Raw genomic sequence first — 24,648 nt, forward strand, 5'->3', positions numbered from 1 at the left:
TTGAGCCAAATTTGTTTCCCGCCATATTTTCTTGTTTCTTTACATCTTGTAAATTTTTTTGAAAACTGGACATTTTAAACAATATAATGTATGAACTCTGCAAATCAAGTTTTTTCCCTTTCTCAGGTTTATTGTTGTTGCTATTTATTGTTGCTTGTTCAGTATCTTTTATGATCAGATTTCTTAAAGTCTGTATTCTTTGTCATGTGTAGCCACTGTAGTCTCTGCTTGGTTAGCATAGTGGTCAGTTAATGACTGGACAGACCTTCAGTTCCCAGCCAGGCAGTTGACAACTATGCTTAGACTTTATTTCCTGCTTATCCACAGCTGCAAGGTCAGACAGATGGGAAGGATTAGGGCCTTCTCAGGTCTTTTATAAAGCTCTAAACATGCAAGTGGTCTCCTAGATTCTCAGGAATATGTCTGAACTTTCAAAGCCTCTATGGACAACTTATTCCCCACCTTTTCCTTAAATCTTTTTGATATGCCTATTGTGTGCCCCAGCTGTTATCCATTGCCTCAGGAAGCTGTGAAGTTAAACAATTGCTAAATGTTTTTGACAAACATTCCCATGAAAAGACTTTTCAAACTGGGTGAAGTCACACAAAGCTAGATCTACAAGTGGGGTCTTCCAGGACACCATCAGATACGTTAAATAATGAACTTTGAAGGAACTCCAACTCTGATTTGTTCCATCCAGTGACTTCCATGCTGCTGATTTTCATCGTGGTTGTGGGTTATTGGTTTTCATGGTTAGTATAAGATGAGGCTGGTAGAAGGGGAATAGGACAAGTAAAAAGACTACAAAGCTCACTCTATGAACTGATATTTAACTGTTTTTATTGAATAAACCCATATCTGATAGCTGTAAGCCTTTGGCTCATTTCCAGAGTTCTGAAAAAGTTGATTCCGACAATTTTTGCGAACTTTCTCATTGCTTTCATGGAGAAGAGAATTTCTGGAGGTTCTTATCCTGCCATTTCCCTGAAGACCTAAATTAATTTTTGAGTTAAAATGTGTATATTTGTGTATTTTTTTCTTGTCACCTCCACTCACAATCCTACCTGTGAAATAATGCAACAATCTTTGGAAGATTATTTGCAGTAAAAAATTATCCCTACAGATGTTCATACAAATGTTCAGACTCCCAGCAGGTCCTTGGTTTTACTCTGCAATTAATTCTCTCAGCTGATACTCTCTCTCTCCACCTCCCCCACCCCCCACTTTCCCTTCCTCTATGTCCAATCTTTAAATTTGTGCTCTATAGGAAAGCAAACCAAAGCATTTAAAAATTATAAAAAAATACATTAAATATATTTTTTTATTTGTACTGTCTTCTGAGCATGAAGAACCCAGACAATAAGCACCAGCCTTATGTATGTGAGGGCCTAATAGAAATTGTACTGGTGAGTATATAGGATCATTTTGGTAGCAGTCAAGAATTTTGATGCCTTGGCTCCACTCTGGAGCACTTTATTTCTGTGGGTTTTAAGTTGTAAGATATTGGCAGATTTTGACTATAAAACTAACAAATTAATATAAAAATTGATGATAGTTAAAGGTGAGTAAAAATTCTTGCTAAAATTTCCCAGGTGCTTCCTGTGATTATACCTAAATATGTTTGTGTATACGTGTGCACATTTGTATTTCTTCATTAATGTCATCAAACACTTGTTTTAGAAACATGAGGAATGACCCTGGCTGTCTTTGAAATGTAATGGATTATGTTGGTTGAACCTGTAAGTCATACCAAAGGGATAGGTAGAGAGAGAGAGGAACCTGGAGGAATAAGTAGTAGTTAGATCATAAAAGGTCCTATCTGCCATGCTAAACAACTTTTTCATAATGGGACTGCCATGCTAAAAGTTGTGTTCTAAAAAGTTCCCTCAGGCAGCAACGTGAAAAACTGTGACAACAGGACTGGAACAGATTCAAGAGGCCTGAAAAGAGTGTATCAATTGGATATGGAGGGTAGGAAAAATGAGAAGAGCTGAGAATGACATCTGGGTTTTTGATCTGGGCATCTGGGTGAATGGAAGTGTCATTAATTAATATTGGAAATATAGGAAGAGATTTAGGGGCAAGGCAGCGAATTCCATTTTGTACAAGTTGAGATTGTGGTGCTCACGGGCTATTCAAGTGCAGTTTTCCGGTAATGGATTAGTTAAGTGCTCCTGGCACTCAAAAAAAAGGCCTGGGGTGGATAGTGAGGGAAATGTTCCTGTGGAAGTGTAAAGTGTGTAGGAGAGTGTGTAGTAGGAGAAAAGGCCCCCAGCCCAGAACCCTGGGGAACACTGACTTTTAGGGCAATAACATGTAGTGGTTAAGAGCACAGGTTTGGCAGCCAGACAGGTTATTATTAGCAGCATGAACTCCGGCAAATTATTCTACTCCCTTTCCACATCTGTAAAATGAACATAAAAATAGCACCTACTTTACAGTTAGAAGAGTGCTTGCTATTTTCAGTTTCATTAAGAGATCCGTGAATACAGAGGAGCCCAAGGTGGAAAAGGTACTATGAGAAGGCGGAGGTCCAAGATACAACAAGAAAAGAGAATTTCAATGAGGTTAACAATGCCAAATCCTGCCAGTAGGATTGTAACATAAGGTCTGCTGAAATGTTCATCTTTCAGCAATTTACCAAGAGCACTTCTGTGGACTGGAATCGAGAGCCAGACTGCAAAGGTTTGAAGAGTGAATAGGGGTCCACACGGAATACACTCTTCCCACCTTTCACCAGACCTGTCTCTCCCACTAAATACTTCTTTTTCGGGCAGTGAGTTATGAATCTATTTCCCTTTTCCAATCAATTCCAGCCGCCAATGGACTGATACTTGGCACCAAGTGACTTTTAACTCCTCCACATTTCTGCCATGCAAGCCGTCAGCGGCTGATAAGCATAATTTATCCGTGTTACTAGATATAGACTGCTCAGGGCCGCGCCCAGCGCTCGATTCCCGGGACAATTTCGGAGGCGTGTCAAGCTCACCACGGCCACAAGCTAGAGCCTTGCCTCCACCTCCGGGACTTCGGGTCACGACCCGGAAGTACATTCTTCACGGCAGCCCTAGTGGAGATGGCCGCCGCTGCGGCTGGGAGAGCTGTTTTGTTGCCTGCGGCGACGCGGCGGCTCTGGGGTTTTGCTGACAGGCTTCTGGCCGGAGGCACCGCGGGGCGGGTGAGTTTCCCTCCACTTCTCCGGGCGCCGCCCGGGATCACGAGGGTGGGGGAGGCAGAGGCTACGCCTTCTCTTCGCCGCGCTGGGTTTGGGAAGCCCGGTCTTTCCCGCCCGCGCGGTGGAGTTGAGTCCCGTGCTCCCGCCCGTGGCCTTTCTGGCTGGGCCATCGCGACGCGGACACGCGGGGCACCAGGCGGTCTGGAGTCCCTAAACTCTGACCGGAGCTGGGCTGGTTTTGGTAATCCGCCAAGTGTGACCTTCTAATGACGTGTGGGGCGACCTTGGTCTTGCCACCTCCAATCCCACCCGATTGCTGATGAGTCATTATAAAAAGTGAATGTTGACCACTAAAGGCACAGTGGTTGCGAATTTGGGGATGTTAATAAATGAAGTAGTTACCGCACGCGAGTTGTGTGTTTACCGAAAACTGAGCTGCTTCATTCTCAGCTCATGAATGGGCTTTCTTGCGAACGCTAAAGTAAAATTTTGTCTGTATGTGCCTTTTATGCGAAACAACGCTTAGCTTTCTGTAAGGAAGTTGGACCTTAACATACGTGTAAAGGAAAAGCAAATCTGTGAATAGTTCATAGTCAACATATCATAAGCCAGGGAGTTTATCTTGAGAATCTGCCCTTCTTCCTTTCCTCTCTTTTTCATTTTTACCCCCAAAACTTTGTTTCTCCAGAACAATGAAAACCCAAGTCTCGTTTCTATGTCGTGTTTGTATTTTTATATTTTTCTCATGTGTTTCTTGGCCCCCTCCCCCCCTTCCCCCCATTCTTTGCTACATTATAAATACGAAACATTTCTAGGAGAGACACTGAAATAAAGTCAGTACCTCTCTGGATAATTATAACTGTTCCATCTTTCTTAAGGGAAGTGCGTGTTTATTATAGTCATGTTGCTGACTTTAAGAGAGTAGTTGGTTAAAGAAGGTTCCTAGACCAGGCAAATGGGTGGCTCCCAATGGAACCTAACTTAAGGAGGTAAGAGTAGGTTTTAGAAAGAGTCTCTTTGAGGTAGATTTGGATTTTCTAATTAACACTTGATCTCAGAATAGTAAAATATTTCTCCCCCTTCCACCAGTCATTGTATTTTGGAGGGAACAGATTGAGAAGTACACAGGCAGCTACACAAGTTGTTCTAAATGTTCCTGAAACACGAGTAACATGTTTGGAAAATGGACTCAGAGTAGCCTCTGAAGACTCTGGGCTCTCCACATGCACGGTAAGTGACTCAGGCAACCTTCTCTGTTTGAGTGATCTCTCCTAAGGAGAAAGAAAATTGTTCTCTTAAATCTTGAACTCTTCCAGGACTTTATTTGGCTGGTGGTTGAAAATCAGTGATACTTATTTTGATTTGACAGATGTCTCATGTTTGAGAACCTTTCTTCCAGTGATTCTTCTATACTCAGTGCACGTGTATCCTATTTCAGTGTTTACATCTGTTTGTAGTCTATTATATATTATTAATAGCACTGATAATAATGAAAGATATATTTGCTGGGCTACTCTATGCCAGGTGTTTTTACATATGTTGTCTTCTTTCATCTTTAAAACAGTCCTTTGCGGTAGGCATTTTTATACCCATTTTACAGTTGAGCAACCAGTTCAGAGGAGTTAAATGGTTTTGTCCGAGGTCACACAATTAATATGTGACAGAGCCAGAATTTGAATATAGGTTTCTGACAAACTCTGGTGTTTTTTTATAAGACAGCTGTTTCTTTCTTTTTTTTTTTTTTAAGTGTTTACTATAGGTTTGGGAGTGTTTTTTTATTTTAAGACTTATTTATTTATTTATATTTATTTCTCTCCCCTTCTCCCCCCCCAGTTGTCTGCTGTCTTTGTCCACCCACTGCGTGTTCCTCTGTGACTGCTTCTATCCTTATCAGCGGCACCAGGAATCTGTGTTTTTGTTGCGTCATCTTGTTGTGACACCTCTCTGTATGTGCGGTGCCATTCCTGGGCAGGCTGCACTTTTTTTGCGCTGGGCGGCTCTCCTTAAGGGGTGCACTCCTTGTGAGTGGGGCTCCCCTATGTGGGGGACACCCCTGCGTGGCAGGGCACTCCTTGTGTGCATCAGCACTGCGCATGGGCCAGCTCCACACGGATCAAGGAGGCCTGGGGTTTGAATCACGGACCTCCCATGCAGTAGGTGGACGCCCTAGCCATTGGGCCAAGTCCGCTTCCCAAGACAGCTGTTTCTTGACTGTAGCAACAAGTTGGGCTAAGAATCTGGGTCCTCGGTGAAGTTGGCAAGATGTTTATAGCACCCAGTGGTACCTGATGACCAAAATTTAAAAATCCATAGAAATGAACTGTCAATTCACACAGGTCAAGAAAATGTTAGTATTAGGGATGTAAAGTATATTCAGGAAGAGGGAGGAGACCCACTTCTCTATCTCCCTAATCATTCTCCCCCCACACACACAAAAGGAAAATAAAGTGATATTTTATTTAATTGTTCCTTGATTGTATTAAGGTTGGGTTGTGGATTGATGCTGGAAGTCGATATGAAAATGAGAAGAACAATGGAACAGCTCACTTTCTGGAACATATGGCTTTCAAGGCAAGTTGTAAAATTAAGTTTACAAAAAAAATTTTTTTTCAAGAGGGAGTATAAACAAAATCTCAGTCTTTAAAGGCAAGGAGAACCACTTTCAAATAGTTAAAAAAATTAATCTTTTTTTTTTTTTCAGGACACCTAAAATAATTTTTGATAGTTGCTTTGTAAAGTTGAAAAAAGGGCTTTTTTCTTGGAAGTAGGGTTGTCTGTATACCATTTCTGAAGCCTGATATACTTTATAAAACAAATTTGGCCCAATGCATGAAACCAACATAGACTTACATCCTCCAGATTAATTATCTAAGTGTTTAGAACAGATGGCAGATAAAATAAGGTATTTTTTCCCCTTTTTATTTTAGGGCACCAAAAAGAGATCCCAGTTAGATCTGGAGCTTGAGATTGAAAACATGGGTGCTCATCTCAACGCCTATACCTCCAGAGAGCAGACTGTATATTATGCCAAAGCATTCTCTAAAGATTTGCCAAGAGGTACTGTTATTTATACTGCAGATATGTAATTTTCATCAGGGATTCAGAGATAATTTATTGCAGTTTTATTATGTGTGTTGTGAAAGAGTAACCCCCAGTATTATGAAGAAAGGAACCAAACTCTGGGGAAGGAGGCAGCTGTTTTTATGTATTCTTTAAATATGATAAATGATATCCAATATTTACAGGATTGAAGATTTGTGCAAACCAGATTTTAGCCTTAATTCAAATATGCTTCCTCCAGAATCGTACTTATGTAGTAAAACATTTTTAATCATTTTTATTCCTTGTTTTATACAAATACTGTTCGTCCTGAGCGAAATAAGCAAATATTTACTTATAAGATTATTGACCAATTATTTTTAATAGCAATAAAATAAAATAGAGTTTTATTTTGTAGAACTGAAAATTATTTGATAACATAACAGTTTGTAGAGTGTTTTGAATTTCTTAAAGGGATATTACACAAAGTATTTTACCAGTGGAAGACTTAACAAAAATTTAGCAGTTTTAGTGATAATGGATGAAATTATTTAGCTTTAAGGTCCTTTTTAGTTTTAGTTAACTTCATATCTTTAACATTTTTTATTTCTAATAGGCTTTCATTAATAACATTTGAATGGTACTTTACACAGGTACTTATATATATATTGTCTTATATGATCTGAAGTGGGTAGGGTAGGTGTCTCCATTCTCCAGTTGTAGAAATTAAAGCCCAGACTCTGACTTGCACAGAATCCATAGATAGTAGTTTACGGTGGACTCAGATGTGTGTCTTCAGACTTAACTGCAATACGTTGCTTTGCCAAACAAAAAGCAAACCAGCAGACAAAATAAAACCAAAAAACCCACTGTTTGTACATAAAGAAATAACTTGGCAATCACATATCTGAAAAGGGTTTAATATCCATGGTATATAAAGAGATGTTACAACTCAATAATAAAAAGACTAAACCCAATTTAAAAAATGGCAAAAGACTTGAATAGACATTTGTCCAAAGAAGAAATACAAATGGCAAAAAAAACGTGAAAAAATGTTCGTTACTGGTGATTAGTGAAATGCAAATTAAAGCTGTACTGAGATACCATTTCACACATATTAGAATGGACACTATTAAAAAGACGGAAAACTACAAGTGTTAAAGAGGATGTGGATTCCATCTTCCATCCATGAACATGGAATGTCTTTCCATTTGTTTAGGTTTACATTGATTTCTTTCAGCAGTGTTTTGTAGTTTTCTGCATGTAGTTTCTGTACATTTTGTTAAATTGATTCCTAGGTATTTGACTCTTTTTGTTGTTCATTGTAAATGGAATTTTTTCCTGATTTCCTCCTAAGATTATTTAATACTAGTGTACTGAAACATTACTGATTGTGTCTAACTTGTATTCTGCCACTTTGCTGAATCGTTTATTAGCTAAGTAGCTTTGTTGTAGACATTTCAGAATTTTCTAAATATAGGATCATGTCATCTATATTACTTTCTCTTTTTCTATTTGGATGCCTTTTTTTTTTCTTGTTGAATTAATTGCTCTAGCTAGAACTTCCAGGACAGTGTCGAATAACTGTGGTGACAGTGTGCACCCTTGTCTTGTGATCCAAGTGAGAAAGCTTTCAACCTTTCCCCATTGAGTACAGTGTTGGCTGTGGGTTTTTCATATATAGCCTTTTTCATATTGAGGAATTTTCCTTCTATTCCTATCTTTGGAAGTGTTTTTATCAAGAAAGGATGCTGGATTTTGTTGAATGCCTTTTCTGCATCGATAGAGATGATCACGTGCTTTTTTCCTTTCAATTTGTTAATGTCATATATTATCAACATGTTAATTGATTTTTTTGTGTATGTTGAACCACCCTTGCATACTAGGAATAAATCCCACTTGTGTATAATTCTTTTAATATGCTGTTGGATTCTCTTTGCAAGTATTGAGAATTTTTGCATCTATGTTCATTAGACATATTAGTCCGTAATTTTCTTTTCTTGCAGTATCTTTATCTGGCTTTGCTATTAGGGTGAGGCTGGCATCATAAAATGTGTTGGGTAATTTTCCCTCTTCAGTGTTTTGGAAGAGTTTAAACAGGATTGGTGTTAATTCTTCTCAAAATGCTTGGTAGAATTCTCCTGTGAAGCTATCTGGTCCTGGTCTTTTCTTTGTTGAGAGATTTTTGATGATTTATTCATTCTCTTTAAATATAGTTGGTTTGTTGTGTTCTTATATTTCTTGTAGAGTCAATGTAGGTTGTTTGTGTAGTTCTAGGAATTTGTCCATGTCACCTAGGTTGTCTAATTTGTTGGTATACAGTTTTTCATAATATCCTCTTATAATCTTTTTTATTTCTGTGGGGTCAGTCATAGCATCCCCCCTTTCTTTTCTGACTTTATTTGCATCTTCTCTTTTTTTCTTTGTTAGTCTAGCTATAGATTTGTTGATTTTATTGATCATCTCAAAGAAGCAGCTTTGGTTTTGTTGATTTTCTTTTTTTCAAAATTTCCTTTCTTTCTATTCTATCTTTCCTTCTTTTTGCTTTGGGATTGGTTTGCTGTTCTTTTTCTAGTTCGTCCAGGTGTTCAGTTAGGTCTTTGATTTTAGTACTTTCTTCTTTGGTATTTAGGACCATGAATTTCCCTCTCAACACTGCCTTTGCTGTTTCTCATGAGCTTTTTATTTTTATTTTTCCCTTCCCGCCCCCCTGCCCTGCTGTTTTTGCTGTCTGTTCATTTGCTGTATGGTCTTCTGTATCTTTTTCTCTTTTTGTTCTCCTCTTGTTTTTTCTCTTCTAGGATTCACGGGGATTTGATCCTGGGGACCTCTGATGTGAAGAGAAGGTGCCCTGTCACTTGTGCCACTTCAGTTCCTGGTTTCTGCTGCACTTCACCTTGATTCTCCCCTTTGCCTCTCTCTTGTTGACTCACCAGCTTGCTGCGTAACTCACTTGGGCAGGCACTGGCCCACTGCATGGGCACTTGGCTCGTCGTGTGGAACTGGCTCGCTGCACGGACACTCACATGGGCACTTGGCTCACTGTACAGGCACTTGGCTTACTGTGCGGGCATGCTTTCTTTTTTTTTTTTTTTTTTTTACCAAGGGCCCCCAGGGATCAAACCCGGGTCCTCCCATATAGTAGGTGGAAGTCCTGTCACTTGAGCCACATCTGCTTCCCGCCATGAGTTTTATAAGTTGTGGTCTCATTTTCATTCATCGCGAGATATTTAGTAATTTCGCTTACAATTTCTACTTTGCCCCATTGATTGTTTAAGAGTGTATTGTTTAGTCTCTATACATTTGTGAATTTCCTGTTTTCCTGTCTATTACTACTATTATTATCATCATCATCATCATTTAGGTACTGTGGCCTGGGATTGAACATGGGACCTTGTATGTGGGAAGATGGCACTCAAACACTGAGCTACACAGGCTCCCCAAATTGATTTTTTGTTAATTTTATTTTTAGGATATTTTTAGGGATCGAACCTGGGACCCTGTATATGGGAAGCAGGTGCTCAACCTCTTGAGCTACATCCGTTCCCCTCCTGTCAATTATTGATTTCCAGCTTCATTCTATTATGGTCTGAGAAGGTGCTTTGTATACTTTCAATCTTTTTTTCTTAAAAAAAAGATTTCTATTTAATGAGACCTGCTTTGTGACCCAACATGTGGTCTTTCCTTGGAGAAAGATCTGTGAGCACTTGAGAAGAATGTATATCTTGCTGATTTGGGATGCAACTTTCTGTATATGTGTTAGGTCTAGCTTGTTTATCACCTTGTTCAAGTTCTGTTCCCTTGTTGATCTTCTGTCTAGAGGTTATTAATGATGTGACTTGTATGTTTTAGTCTCCAACTATTATTGTAGAGATGTCTATTTCTCCCTTCAGTTTTGCTGGAGTTTGCTTCATGTATTTTGGAGCACACTGGTTAGGTGCATAGATATTTATGACTGCTGTTTCTTTTTGGTGGATTGTCCTTTTATTAGTTTATAATGGCCTTCTACATCTCTTATAACTCTTTTTCACTTAAAGTCTGTTTTGTCCCATTTTAGTAAAGTTAATCCTGCTCTTATTTGTTTACTGTTTATATGGAATATCTTTTTCCAACCTTTCACTTTCAGCTGATTTGTATACCTGGATTTAAGGTGAGACTCTTGGAGGCAGCATATGAATGGCTCATGTTTTTTTTATCCTGTCAAGCTATATCTTTTGACTGGGGAGTTTAATCCTTTCATATTCAATGATATTACTGTAAATGATTTACTTCCACTGTTTTATTCTTTTGCTTTCATGTATCATATCTTATTTTGTCTGTCCCTATACTCCTTTGTTTATCCTTTCTGCTCTTCTTGCCTTCCACATTCTCCTCAAACCCTTCTCACCTTTCTTTTTCTTTCAGACTGTAAGGCTCCCTGTATGCTTCTTGTAAAGGCAGATTCTTTTTTTTTTTTTACAAACTCTCTTAGTTTCTGTTTGTGAATATTTTAAATTCATCTTCATATCTGAAGGACAGTCTTGCTGGATAAAGAATTCTTGCCTAGTAATTTTTCTCTTTAACACCCTAATTATATCATACCACTGTCTTCTTACCTCCATGGTTTCTGATGGGAAATCTGTACTAAGTCTTACTGTGTGTCCCTTGTATGGGATGGTTTGCTTCTCCCTTGCTGCTTTGAGAATTTTCTATTTGGCATTTGACATTCTGAGTAGTATGTGTTTTGGAGTAGGTTGCTTGGGATTCATTCTAATTGGGGTATGCTGCACTTCTTGGACATTTTTTTTTTTTTTAAAGATTTATTTATTTATTTAATTCCCTCCCCCAGTTGTCTGGTCTGTTCTCTATGTCTGTTTGCTACGTCTTGTTTCTTTGTCCGCTTCTGTTGTCGTCAGTGGCTCGGGAAGTGTGGGCGGCACCATTCCTGGGCAGCCTGCACTTTCTTTCGCACTGGGCGGCTCTCCTTACGGGGTGCACTCCTTGCGCATGGGGTTTCCCTACACGGGGGACACCCCTGTGTGGCAGGGCACTCCTTGCGCGCATGGGCCAGCTCCACACGGGTCAAGGAGGCCCGGGCTTTGAACCGCGGACCTCCCATGTGGTAGACGGACGCCCTAACCACTGGGTCAAGTCCGTTTCTCTTCTTGGACATTTAAATTCATGTTTTTTTAAATGAGAGTTGGGACATGTTTTATGGCCATTATTTCCTCAAATACTTTCTGCCTCTTTCCCCTTCTTGTCTCCTTTTGAAACTCCCATGACATGTAATGTTGTTGTGCTTTGTGTTGTCATTCATCTCCCTGAGCATCTGTTCAATTTTTTCCATTCTCTTCTCCATTCTTCTCTTTCTTTAATTTCTGCTGTTTTTGCCTCTAATGTAGGTTTGTTTTTCTATATCAGAGATATTAAACCCTTATTGATATGTGATTTTCAAATATTTTTCCCATTGAGTCAGCTGCCATTTCCTCCTTTAACAAAGTCCTTTGAGGTGCAAAATTTTTTAATTTTGAGGAGGTCCCATTTATTTATTTATTTTTCTTTTGTTGTGCGTGCTTTGGGTGTAAGGTCCAAGAAACCACCACCTGTCACAAGGTCTTTAAGATGTTTTCCTATATTTTCTTCTAGAAGTTTTATGGTTCTGGTTTTTGTTTATTATATTTAGGTTTTTGATCATTTTGAGTTGATTCTTGTATAGGGAGTTTAGGTTTTTGATCCATTTGAGTTGATTCTTATATAGGGAGTGAGATAGGGGTCTTCTTTCATTCTTTTGGTTATGGATATCCAGTTCTCTCAACACCATTTGTTGAAGAGAATGTTTTATCCTGGTAACATGTACTTGGTAGGTTTGTAAAAAACTAGATGGCGTAGAGGTTGAGAATCTATTTCTGGACTCTCAGTTCTGTTTCATTGATCAATGTGTCTATCTTTATGCCAATACCATGCTATTTTGGCCACTCTAGTCTTGTAATATGTTTCAAGGTCAGGCAGTGAAAGTCCTCCCAATTTGTTCTTCTTTTTTAGGATGTTTTCGCCTATTCACATGCCCTTTTTTTTCCAAATAAATTTGTTAACTGTCATTTCCATTTCTGTAAAGTAGGCTTTTGTAATTTTGATTGATATTGCATTGAAACTATAAATCACTTAGGGTAGGATTGACATCATCACAGTATTTAGTCTTCCAACCCATGAACATGGAATGTCTTTCTATGTATTTAGGTCATTGTTGATTTCTTTTAGCATTGCTTTGTAGTTTTCTAAGTCTTGTACTTCTTTGGTTAAATTGATTTCTGGTATTTAAATCTTTTTGTAGTAGCTATTATAAATGGATTTCTTCCCGTTTCCTCCTCAGATTGTTCAGTACTAGTGTACAGAAACATTACTGATTTTTGCATGTTGATCTTGTATCCTGCCACTTTGCTGAATCATTTATGAGCTCAAGCAGTTTCCTGGCAGACATTTCAGAAATTTCTAAATACAGGATTATGTTACCTGAATAGTGAGAGTTTTACTTCTTTTCCTATTTGGATGCATTTATATGTATATTTGTATCATTGCTCTAGCTAGAACTTGTTGTACAATATTGAATACACATTGGTGACCTTGGGCATCCTTGTTTTGTTCCTGAACTTAGAGGGAAAGCTTTCAACCTTTCCCCATTGAGTATGATATTGGCTGTGGCTTTTTCATATATGTCCTTAATCATCTTGTGGAATTTTCCTTGTCTTCCTATGTTTGGAAGTGTTTTTAGCAGGAAAGGATGCTGGATTTTGTTGAATGCCTTTTCTGCATCAATTGAGAAGATCATGTGCTTTCTTCTGGGGCTTTGATATATACCTTGGCTTGGGCCATTTCTTTCATTTTCTTAGTATGGCTTGTAATTTTTTGTTGATGTTTAGTCATCTGATTAAGATGGTGAGTTTACTCAGATACCTAATTTCTGTCTTTTTCATAGTGATTTTAGTGGTGGGAGGTTGTATGTTACTGGCCATTTTTTGATTCTTGGTTCATCCTATTTTAGGGCTTTAGGATTGTCCCTGTTAGTTGCTGAAATCTGGGCCATGGATCTAGTAACATTATCATGGTTTCTAGTGCTAGTTTAATATATTTTAATAGTGTAAATTAAGATTCTTGACTTAGCCTTTCTTATGTTTCTTTTTCAATTAGCTGTAGAAATTCTTGCAGACATTATACAAAACAGTACATTGGGAGAAGCAGAGATCGAACGTGAGCGTGGAGTAATCCTTAGAGAGATGCAAGAAGTTGAGACCAATTTACAAGAAGTTGTTTTTGATTATCTTCATGCCACAGCTTATCAAAATACTGCACTTGGACGGACAATTTTGGGACCAACTGAAAATATCAAGTAGGTAAAATCAGTTCTCAGATTTTTTTGTGTGTGAAAAATGTATGAGTTGTAAAAATTAACATTCACAGACATTCAAAAACTACACTTAAAAAATAAACTTTTCCCCTTGATAATCTGAATGAAATTAAGCTACACTTTATCCCCACCTAACTCTGAGGTGTCTGGGCTCATAGCTACTTGTGGAATAAATAAGTGATGATGTCAAATTTGTCTTTTTCCTTGGTGTAAAAGAGTTGAAGTTCTTTGATACTTGTTGCCTATATTCTATTTATGATTGCATTTCACTCTTAGAATAGCTTTAATGTCCAATTTGATTTCAGATATATTATGTGAAGATCAGTACTTTGTTTCTTTTTAAGATTGCTTTACTTATTCCATTTACAGATCTATAAATCGTAAAGACTTAGTGGACTATATAACCACACATTATAAGGGTCCAAGAATAGTGCTTGCTGCTGCTGGAGGTCAGTCAATTTAAATTTCTATAAATGTTTTAAATACACTTGGAGTTATTTTTCATTTTGATCCTAATAGTTTAATTCTGTTAGGAGATATCCTAAGACTTTTTATTAACAGAGCAAATTGTTGAAGCATACTGTGTAAAGAGAATGTGGAACACTGGAACCTCTTTAATAAGTTTCATTTATAGAAACACTTAGGAAACCTCCAGTACATAAGTGTACATACATAGTGGAATTCGCTTGTAAGAAGAGGGCAAATGAGTAAACTGGGATAAATTATGGTTGGAAAATAGTATCCTAGAGGTTGAGAATTTGAGATTTTAAGTTATTTCTTGAGAAGCAACTTCATCCTTGTCCAGGTGTGTAATGGGTATGTTGTTCCTTTCTTCTTTTTTTTTGTCCATGCATTTATTCAGTATATCTATTAATTGATGAGAAGTGGAAGCACTGACGAAGCCATGGGAATATATAAGGGGAATTTGAACACTCAAGGGGCATCAGGAAAAGGCTTTCTTGGGGAAGTGTTTGAAACCAGTAAATAAAAAAATTCATTATCAGATACTGCCTGATTTCCTGGCTGCCTGAATTTAGGCAAATAGTTTTTGTTGGTCCCAGTTTCCTTTTTAAATATTAGAGCAGTGTGAAGATAGCTGGAGTATTCTTTCGTGTCCTTGTAAATTAAGTTTTTCTCTTTAGAATTGCGATAAAAATTAAAATTGTGGTTGTCATGGATAGACTTCTGAGTTGATAACTTGGGGGGAGGGGAGCAAGTGACTAGTTAATTTTAAACATGTTCTTCCTCCTGGCTCTCAGCTAAGTCATGTTATATTTGTATGGCAGGCAGTGCGGTCTGGTATTCTCCAGTGGATATACTGTTTTTGAAATGGCTAGTGTTGACAGAGGGTAAAGCAGTTGGACTGCTCTGGAAAGGGAAGGACTATTTGTTCAATGGGGCATCAACAACCAAGCTGTCTGGCATGCCTTTGTCACTGTTGGCACATGGACACAATGGATTTTATCATGGCTTCTGAGATGCAGGTTTTCACATTTTGACATTGCTGAAATTGGGATATCTTATAGGTGATGGCATTTCATAGATTAATGACAGTGTTTTGTCTTGTTGGTACAAAAATGATAAATCCCTGTCTTTTGGATGGAAGTAAGATGTGGTGTTGGAGCAGGAACTGAATATGTGATATGTCTATACTCTGGCTCGCCTACATAGTGGTACTGAAGACAACATACAGTTTTACAACTTCTTGTTTTACACCACAGATTTGTTTGGAAAATATGGGGATACACTGGACTTTTATATTACACTAGAATGTTTCATTTAAAGAAATCTTTGGGCAAATATTTTTTAAAGCACTTGGAAAAACCTGAATTGCTTTATAAGTTTTTATTTAAGAATTCTTTACTGGCTTAATCTATTTGGTTCCTGCATTTTGATAGTAAGAGATATAGTAATTACCTACTGTTTTGGATGACAAGTAGTGAGGGCTTAGAAAACCACAGATATATTCAGAAAATTCAGTTGAAACTATTTTGTTTCTGAGTTTTGATAGCAAGCATGAAACATATCTACATATCCAACTTTTGTTAAATGGGATACAGTTCATACTTTAAAAAAATAATTCCCTGGGAGGCGGATGTGGCTCAACTGATAAGAGTGTCCGTCTACCATATGGGAGGTCTAGGGTTCAAACCCAGGGCCTCCTGACCCGTGTGGTAAGCTGGCCTGCATGCAGCACTGCCATGCATGAGCGCTGTCACACGGGTGTCCCCCGCATAGGGGAGCCCCACGTGCAAGGAGTGTGCTCTGCATTGAGCTGCCCTGCGCAAAGAAAGCCCAGCCCATCCAGGAATGGCACCACACACATGGAGAGCTGATGCAGCAAGATGACGCAACAAGAAGAGACACAGATTCCTGGTGCAGCCTAGAATTCAGGAGGACACAGAAGAACACACAGTGAATGGACACGAGAGCCAACAATGGGGCGGCAAGGGGAAATAAAAAATAAAATCTTTAAAAAATAATAATAATTATTCCCTGAAATCTGACTTTTTGGCTAGTTTCTGTTCTTGGACTTACAACTTAATACATGATTTTGTATGGGAAGTGGTATTTTCAAGCTGTCTTATTATCCTTAGCTGTGAAATACATTGGTATGTTGATGAAAACTGTGGATTACACAGAGAGCTGTATAATCCCAAACTTTAGAACACCAAGTGCGTGTGCTGATTTCCTCTTAAATGGTTTTTAATGTGTTTGCGTAATAACATTCATGTGTAACTTATACCACATTATACCACCTAGAATTTATTATAAATTAAAGTATTGGCAGTTAGTGGTCTGATTGAGATTGAGATTTTGCTACTTCTATGTAAATGTGAAAATATTTTCCTTCAATTTAGGAGTTTCCCATGATGAACTGCTTGAGTTAGCAAAGTTTCATTTTGGTGACTCCCTGTCCACACACAAGGGAGAAGTGCCAGCTCTGCCTCCCTGCAAATTCACAGGAAGTGAGGTAGGGCAGCCTCCTAAATTACTATTTGGCCTTTGGGTTTCTTGTATTTACAAATGAGTGCCTATTTCTAATAGTAAAATGGGAAGAAAAGGCCTAAAACATAAACAGTAAAGGGATAGTAAAAGGACATATTATTTAACTATCTTCATTTCTCTTTCCTAAGAAAGCAAGGCTTAAAAGAGTGGTATTACAATTTTGTCTTTGTGGGCTTTTTCTTTCTCTGCACATTTATATATTGTAGGACAGAAAAGTAATCTTTTAATTAAAAAAACACCTTAAGTTTTGATTGACTTCCACATCAGGTTTACTCTTTAACTTCTCTCCATATTTCACTTCTGGAGGTAGATGTTCTTGTCAGTCTGCTCCTTGTCATTATAGCTTGAAGCCTTGGAAGAGGCTTATTAGACGGTTTGCCACAATTGGGAGTTGCTCATAGTAGTATCCTGGAATGAGGTCTGATGTTGGCAGCCATAAGGAACTGTAGCATTTGCAGTACAAAGATCTGCTGTAAGGCCAATATTGGTTTAAATTTAGATGGAAAAATTCAGATTGACAAATAGATGATTGATTGCTACCAGTAAAATAACACAACCCTGTTTGATCAGATAATCATCTGGTAGCTAATTGCAGTATTTAAGTTGGAGCTCTTTTGGTGAAAGTTTTCTTTAATTCTTCTAGATTAAACTATGCAATGTAATGCAAATAATAGTTGTAAATAGTTGTAAAGCAAACTGGAGTCATGGTGAGCATTTTAACATTGCAATTAATGTGACAGGTGAATGCTTCTTTCTTGTTAAACATATTGTATAATGGTTATCTTAACTAGATTCGTGTGAGGGATGATAAGATGCCTCTGGCACACCTTGCAATAGCTGTTGAAGCTGTTGGTTGGGCACATCCAGATACAATCTCTCTTATGGTTGCCAACACACTGATTGGCAACTGGGATCGCTCTTTTGGAGGAGGAATGGTAAGTTTAAATGGTAATTTTAAAAATAATTTTCCATTATTGTATTTTCCAAATCTAAGTACTTTGTAAGAATTATACTTTTTAAAAATGGCAACATGGAGTTCTGTACCATGAATTTTGACTTTTAAAATATAAACTGATTCAGACTGGATCATGGACCAGTAAAAAAAAATTTTTTTTTCTCTTATCATAAAGTTTATTAAGTGGGATAACCAGCAAAATTGAATAAGGCAGGAAGAATTAGTTAAAAGAACTTTATCAATGTTCATATTGAGATTTTAATAATGTACTGAGGTTAGGTAAGAAAATTAACTTGTTTTTCAGAACTGCACACTGAAGTATTTAGGGGTAAAGGAGTTTCTGCAACTTATTTCTCAAACAGGTAAAAAAAAAAAGGTAAAGAAAATGACAAAGGAAATGTGGAAAAATAAGATACTAGGGAATTTGGTTAAGCTGTTTCAAAATTAAAAGTAAACCTATTTGTCCATACTCAAAAGGTGTTTTCCAAAGTATGTTTCATATAAATAGCATAGGCTTCATGTATAGTATAATTTAGCCAAGATTAACCTAAAAATTGGGTTGATAATGCATTGTTCTAAAAGTTGGGAAAGCTGCTTCATTAATTACAAGAATTATTGCTTTTACATGATGAGTTTCTCTGGGGATGTATTGAGCCAGTGAGATAATAGTTTAATTGAATTTTAACTTTGAGATGTTGCTGGATAGAATTTTGGGAATTCAGCCTCTTAGGATTTGGCATATATCTCACTTTTCATTCTGGTATTTTGGACACATGTACATAACTGTTCTCTTAGACTCTTTTTTTCTTTTCCCCTTTAAAGAATTTATCCAGCAAGCTGGCCCAGCTTACCTGCCATGGCAATCTTTGCCATAGTTTCCAGTCTTTCAACACTTCCTATACAGATACAGGATTGTGGGGACTCTATATGGTTTGTGAACCAGCCACAGTTGCAGACATGCTAGATGTTGTTCAAAAAGAATGGTGAGGAAATAGCTTTGAGTAATTTAAATTTTGCCTAGGATTCATCTTTTAAAAGCCTAAGCTAGTTTCGTCATGTTGTTGTTGATGATTATGTTTTGGCATTGAAGCAAGTGGTTGTCATGCTTTTAAAGACCACCTTTTATTTCTAGTCAAATCTTAAAATTGTCTAATGATGGGTGGGAGCCATTGTCAGGCAGATATTTTAAGGTTATTGCTGCTCTTTCAGCTAGACCTGCATATGTGGAAGAGTTGATAGGAGTGATTCGTAATTATTTCCTTCTGCCCCATTTATTTTTTCTGTTCTTTCCCACACTCTTATCAATTGAAACTTGGTCTTTAGGAAGTTCTTAAATCCTCAAATACTGCTTTGCAGACAAATGATCTAGAAAGTACCGTCCGTCCCCTTATCTTAGAAGGCTTATAATTTAAGTGATATTTCTTCAAAGCCTCATAATGTAAAGCCGGTTTACACTACAGAAAGTTTTTAATCTTTCAGAAGTGGATTACTTCAGTAATAAGATCACGTAGAAAATGTTTGTCAACTAGAAATTATTTAGAAAATAAAAATATGTATGGAAGCCAGTGTTATGCAAGTAAATCTGACATTGACATTGCCAAGAGAAAAATGTAGTGTTTTAATCAAAACTATTATTTTAAGTCAGAGAGAGACAAAGGAGAGCTCCTTCGAAAACTCTGGTTTTTTTCCTCCACCATTCTTAAATGAGTTACAGCTTTCAAAATCTAATCAACTGGGGAGTAATATGTTTGTTAGCATCAACTGGATTCTTTTGAGACTCCCATTTCTTAACATATCAGACACCTTTAAAAGATGGGGATTTGCAGTGCCTCACAATGATTATAGATAGCATTTCTAAAAATGTGGTCAGTCTATTTTTGTACTGTGTTGACCTCTGCCTAATAATTAGTAATTAGACAAATTTATATCATTTTTAAAGAAATACCAAGGAAAGAAAAAAACCAGTAATATTCTAGTTTCTGCTTCACTATTGGAATCAGTAATTTTATCTAAGTTGATAACCTTAAATCATAATCTCTTATACATTGTAGTATGACATATGGAATATAATAGCCTATCTTTTTAGGTCGTTAATTAATAAAACATTCCATATACTTTTTAGGAAGCGACTTTGTACAAGTGTCACTGAAAGTGAAGTTGCACGAGCCAAGAATCTTCTGAAAACAAACATGTTGTTGCAACTTGATGGTAAGAATAAAAGCCTAAGTTTTGTTTTCATATGGTTGATCTGTATCCCAATATATTTTTTTCTTCTCCTTAAACAGGTTCTACTCCAATTTGTGAAGATATTGGCAGGCAAATGTTATGCTATAATAGAAGAATTCCCATCCCTGAGCTTGAAGCAAGAATTGATGTAAATAGTCCTTATTATTGGGTCTTGTGTAACAGTTTCTTGATACAAGTATTCTTGCTCCAGAAGCTGAAAATATGGATCCTAATCCTGATTTAGTTTTTAAATGTGTTTAAAAGTTCTAGATATAGAATTTGTCTTTACTATTAAAAGCTGTGAATACTACTATCTTCCCTATTTCAGGCTGTAGATGCTGAGATAGTTCGAGAAGTATGCACCAAATATATTTATGATAAGAGTCCAGCTCTTGCTGCTGTTGGTAAGCCTGGCTCCCCTTTTCTCCTTAGTAGAAAGTTGGCCAAGTGCTTTTCTTTTAATTCACAGTTTTAACTATCATCTTTTTAATCCTTAGGTCCTGTTGAGCAACTACCAGCTTTTAACCAGATTTGCACTAACATGTGCTGGCTTTGAGATTAAAATGCTCTTAATTACAAATATTTTGAAGAAATATAGTTAAGACGAACAGAGACCTGCAAGATTTAAGCTATCAATCCATAAAGGAAAAAATATACATGAACATGTATATTTGGGAATGAATATCTTCTCAAGCTTTCAAAGGATAAGACAACAAACATGTAGGTTATTTTGACTGATGGCTGATCTTTGTGTTCAGAGAAACTATGTTGGGAGTAACATACTTTTCAAATTAAGAGCAATTTTAAGAATGAAAATTTGTACAATATTTTCGTTTTTATTATAAAAATCCACACACAATAAAGATTGTCATTTCTTGGCTCTACTTGCATTCAGCACTTGCTCTTGAGCAGCTTTTTTTGCTTTTACCATTTCGACGAGTTCCTAGGAGGGAAGAAAGGTGTTACTTAAACTTTTTAACAAGTTTTCAGAATTTTCAAATGGATGTTTCTGGTATTTGATATAAATACGTAAAAAAATTTAAATTGGATGGCTATAATTACGATACTGCTGAAAAGGCTGATTTAATTGCCAAAGCTAGAAAGATTTCATTTTTGGAAAAGTTTCTAAAGTTGTAATGATAGTGGTCCCATGACTACTTAAACACAAAAATGTGTTAATTACCCAACGGAAGTAATCAAAATGCCAAATAACGCAAATTACAATATAAACAATAATAGAATCTATAAACTCAGAAAAAGATACAACCTTATATCGTTTCATACAGTCCTTCTTTGTCCTGCCAGGCACTGTTTCTGCTATTTTTTCCCATCTTTCAGGTGTATTTACTGGATATGTTTTCAAAGCTTGTTCCAAAAGCTTCTGTTCTTCTGTTGTCCAAGGGGTAGAATCTGTGCATGGTCCTGTTTAAGAAAAATTTTTACTTGAAAACTTTATCCTTATTGATAGAAAATTTTCTTGGAACACCTTCCCAGATGAGTCTTTTGAGTGCATAGGTAACTTGTTAAGTGCCCATTCAAATCTGAAATCCTATATATAAGTGTTAATGAAAGAGGAAAATGATAGTTCACATCCCAGAAAAAAATGTATATATAATTTTTTTAAATCTGCCTTAAGTTGTTGGTCTGTAACAACCTAATATACTCACCACTTTAAAAAAAATAAGATTTAAATATATAGCATAGTTTGATTCCTGGGCTTAACACAATCACATCATTTAAGATTTATAATCTAGCTTCTTAAAGAGGGAAAAGAGCTCTCTAACAGTTATAAAAATTTTAGCTGAATGAGCTCCTGCCTCCAAAATGGAAGCAAGTTCCACACAAGATGGGGCTCAGAAGAGTATCCTAATACTGAATGTTGTATAATCTGCAGAGGGCATAAGGGTGTGGTAGAGTAAATTCCTTTAAAAATGCCCTCCATCCACGTGTTCTGAAACTTACGCTTTATAACTTGTATTTATTTAAGGGGCCAAAATAATGCCTAGCCCAGACAAACAAGTACAAGTCATCCCTGATTTTAGCAACCACAGAATGATTTTTTCTTCTATAGGACATTTTAAGTCTTATAGTTTAGTCATCATAAACCTGACTAAGAATGCAGGTAAAACTGGGACTGTTAGAGCACAGAAACAGGTTATCATATAGTCAGGGCTATTAGTTAATGCAAGACATGTATTTGGAACTGTGATATGGAAAGCATATCTAAGATTAGATTCACAAATGTATTAGGCTCACAAATGTATGAAGTTACCTCTCAGAGTAGTTTTTTCAAATTTTTGCCAGAAACTCTTAAGAAAAATACTTTTCTCTAAATATACACACACACAAGCAAAAGTTTCATAAAATAATAACCACCCTATATGTGATGCTTTCTGATACATTCTGTTCATTGTGGAATAAAAACACTGGTCCAGAGTAATGAAATTAGCATGATCACCCAAGACTATGATAGCACCTAACCTTTTAACTTTATTTTGGAATAATGTGAAATAATTTGAGACTTACAGAAAAGGGTATAATGGCAGTTAGATTATTTTATGAATCCCAGAAAGAGAGAGGTTTGTTAACTAATCTATTTCCCTGGGTGTGATATTGTTTTGATTACATTAAATTCAGCTGAGGGACCTTTGATTGGATTGCTGGTTATTTGATTGGATTGCTTTGGGGCTTTCTGATTCAACTACTTTAGTGAGGTGTGACTTATGTTGACTCCCTGCCCCCTTACTGGGTCTGATATAAATGGCACATGGACAGACAGAGGAAAAAGGAAGCCACCATGTTTGATCCTGTCCTGTAAGAGAAAGGATCACTTAAACACAAAGCCCTTAAGAGTCTGGGTCCACAGAGCACCTAAAGAGGACACCAGCTCTGTTATATGCCTGATAGTTTATCACTGAACTTGGGAAGAGAGCAGAACAGTTGAGACTGATATAGGAGGCTAAGAAAGAGACAAGCCCTGTGCCTGGTTGTTCAACGTGGAGCTCCAAAAGACAGATTCTGGATGGGAAGGCTGAAACCTCCTTAGAGATTGGCGGCCATCTTGCTCACCACATAGCAACACACCAAGATCAACAGTAGCAGACTTTGGTTAAGAAAGCATCTCTGATGGTGCCTTGGTTTAGACTTTTCATGGTCTTGGAACTTTTTGCCCAAATAAATCCCCTTTATAAAAGCTAACAGATTTCTGGTACTTTGCATCAGAGTACCCCTTTGGCAAATAAAAACAGGTATACAGAGTATAAACAATTCCTGTGTTCTCTACCCAGATTCCCATATGTGAAAATTGTACCATATTTGTTCTCTTTCTCTCTCTCTATAGATATACTACTATTTTTCTGAACCATCTGAGGATAAGTTGCAGACATGATGCCCTATTACTCATAAATATTTTAGCATATTTTTCCTTAAAAACAAGGACATTTTGTTATAGAATTACAGTATATTTTTCAAAATCAGGCAATTAAAATTGATAACATATTACCCAGACCATTCAAATCAATATAAATTCATTCTTCCAGTTGTTCCAATAATATCCTTTAACAATGATTTGTAAAACCTAGCAAATCAAAAACAAAACAAAACATACCACATTGCTCCCCCAATAGCATCTGAAATGGCAGAACTGTAAATCTCTATTTATTAATGGTGTTAAAGTGAATCTATGACTGTTTTGAAAATAGTTGCTTTACACTTTCCAGTCTGCTAAACATTTTAATTCCAATCATTCTGATCATAGACTCCTACACACACTGGAAGTCTTCATGTAACCTGGATACTTGGCTAGCATTTCATATTTATAGAAATACAAAACTTACCTTCAAATCTTTCTGAAGGTGTGGCATTGTCTGCTTGAGGTACCACTCCATGTTCTTTTTTAAATTTATCAAAAGCCTTTCTGTTTATGTCATCTTTTTGATGAGGGTCTGAGGAATGAAAAATTTTAATACATTTTATTTTATATATCATCTCATCTTTCATTAAACTGCATGGATTTTTATTTTTTTAAGGAGGAACCGGGGATCGAACCCAGTACACCTTGTATGTGGGAAGCAGGTGCTCAACCGCTGAGCTACATCTGCTCCCCAAAGGCAGTCAAAGGACTCACGTTATTTGTTTGAGGTGGTACTGGGGATTGAAACCAGGACCTCATACATGGGAAACAGATGCTCAACCACTGAGCTGTATCCACTCTCCTATTTCTATTTTTAAACTATGTACAAAGAAACTGATTTCTCAAAACCGTAACTCACCAAGTTTTTGGAGACTCTTTGCTTTGCCAATAACATCTTTGGCAGTTCTCTTGACTCCAGAAGAAGAATGTATATTCATGTAGTTGGCAATAACTTCCCATCTATAGCAACCAATAATGGTTAAGGAAACATAACCAAAAACCAGAATGACCCTTGTATTTTTACCACAAAAGGGACAGCTGTAGTATCTACAAAATGAACTGCAACTTGGTGGTCTAATTATGGTACTACTTTAATTTCTAATTGCCTTGACTATTTTTGTTTTTCATGTTTAAATCATCTGTATATAATCTTGGTTAATATAGATTGTGTTCACATTAACAGAAATAAAACCACACAATTCTGTATACTACCATTTTTATGTACTCTATTCTCTTAAGGAAAGAAAAATCATTCTAAAATCAGCCTTAGTTTTATCATATATAGAATGAGGACTACAATTCAAAATGGATGGACATTAGATTTGAAGTAAGCCCTGGTTTGAGGTGGGAAACAATGAAGAATTAGATGGCCTCCACTGCTAAAAGGAAACTACACAAAACTTAGTCCCTAGAATAAGCCATGACAGAAAGACATTTCAGTCCTTGACATT

General features: G+C 36.9%; 2 protein-coding genes across 3 annotated transcripts in view; one reads left to right on the forward strand and one right to left on the reverse strand.

Moving 5' to 3' along the window:
• Window positions 1-2,937: 2,937 nt before the first annotated feature.
• PMPCB (peptidase, mitochondrial processing subunit beta) lies at window positions 2,938-24,408 on the forward strand. Its single transcript, XM_004478985.4, has 13 exons — window positions 2,938-3,178; window positions 4,265-4,405; window positions 5,660-5,746; window positions 6,103-6,232; window positions 13,379-13,577; window positions 13,965-14,044; window positions 16,457-16,569; window positions 17,396-17,539; window positions 18,382-18,542; window positions 19,682-19,767; window positions 19,845-19,933; window positions 20,114-20,189; window positions 20,283-24,408. The coding sequence occupies exons 1-13, from the start codon at window positions 3,077-3,079 to the stop codon at window positions 20,339-20,341; spliced, it is 1,467 nt and encodes a 488-aa protein (XP_004479042.1). The 5' UTR covers window positions 2,938-3,076; the 3' UTR covers window positions 20,342-24,408.
• Window positions 20,601-24,648, reverse strand: part of DNAJC2 (DnaJ heat shock protein family (Hsp40) member C2) — a 40,393-nt gene continuing 36,345 nt past the window's right edge. For both annotated transcript variants that reach the window (XM_004478983.4, XM_004478984.5), the window contains exons 14-17: window positions 24,057-24,157; window positions 23,622-23,729; window positions 21,053-21,207; window positions 20,601-20,728 (exon numbers count right to left, since the gene is read on the reverse strand). In XM_004478983.4, coding sequence (XP_004479040.1) covers window positions 20,654-20,728; window positions 21,053-21,207; window positions 23,622-23,729; window positions 24,057-24,157 — 439 coding nt within the window. In that variant the 3' untranslated portion in view covers window positions 20,601-20,653. The remainder of the gene's footprint in view (window positions 20,729-21,052; window positions 21,208-23,621; window positions 23,730-24,056; window positions 24,158-24,648) is intronic.

This window comes from Dasypus novemcinctus, chromosome 5, assembly GCF_030445035.2.
Source record: "Dasypus novemcinctus isolate mDasNov1 chromosome 5, mDasNov1.1.hap2, whole genome shotgun sequence".
In the NCBI taxonomy this organism is placed as follows: Eukaryota; Metazoa; Chordata; class Mammalia; order Cingulata; family Dasypodidae; genus Dasypus; species Dasypus novemcinctus.

Coding starts and splice junctions, on each gene's coding strand:
- PMPCB (XM_004478985.4), top strand. CDS start 3,077: ATGGCCGCCGCTGCGGCTGGGAGAGCTGTTTTGTTGCCTGCGGCGACG. Junction 6,233..13,378: donor CTCTAAAGATTTGCCAAGAG/GTACTGTTATTT, acceptor TTTTTCAATTAG/CTGTAGAAATTCTTGCAGAC. Junction 19,768..19,844: donor CATGTTGTTGCAACTTGATG/GTAAGAATAAAA, acceptor CTCCTTAAACAG/GTTCTACTCCAATTTGTGAA.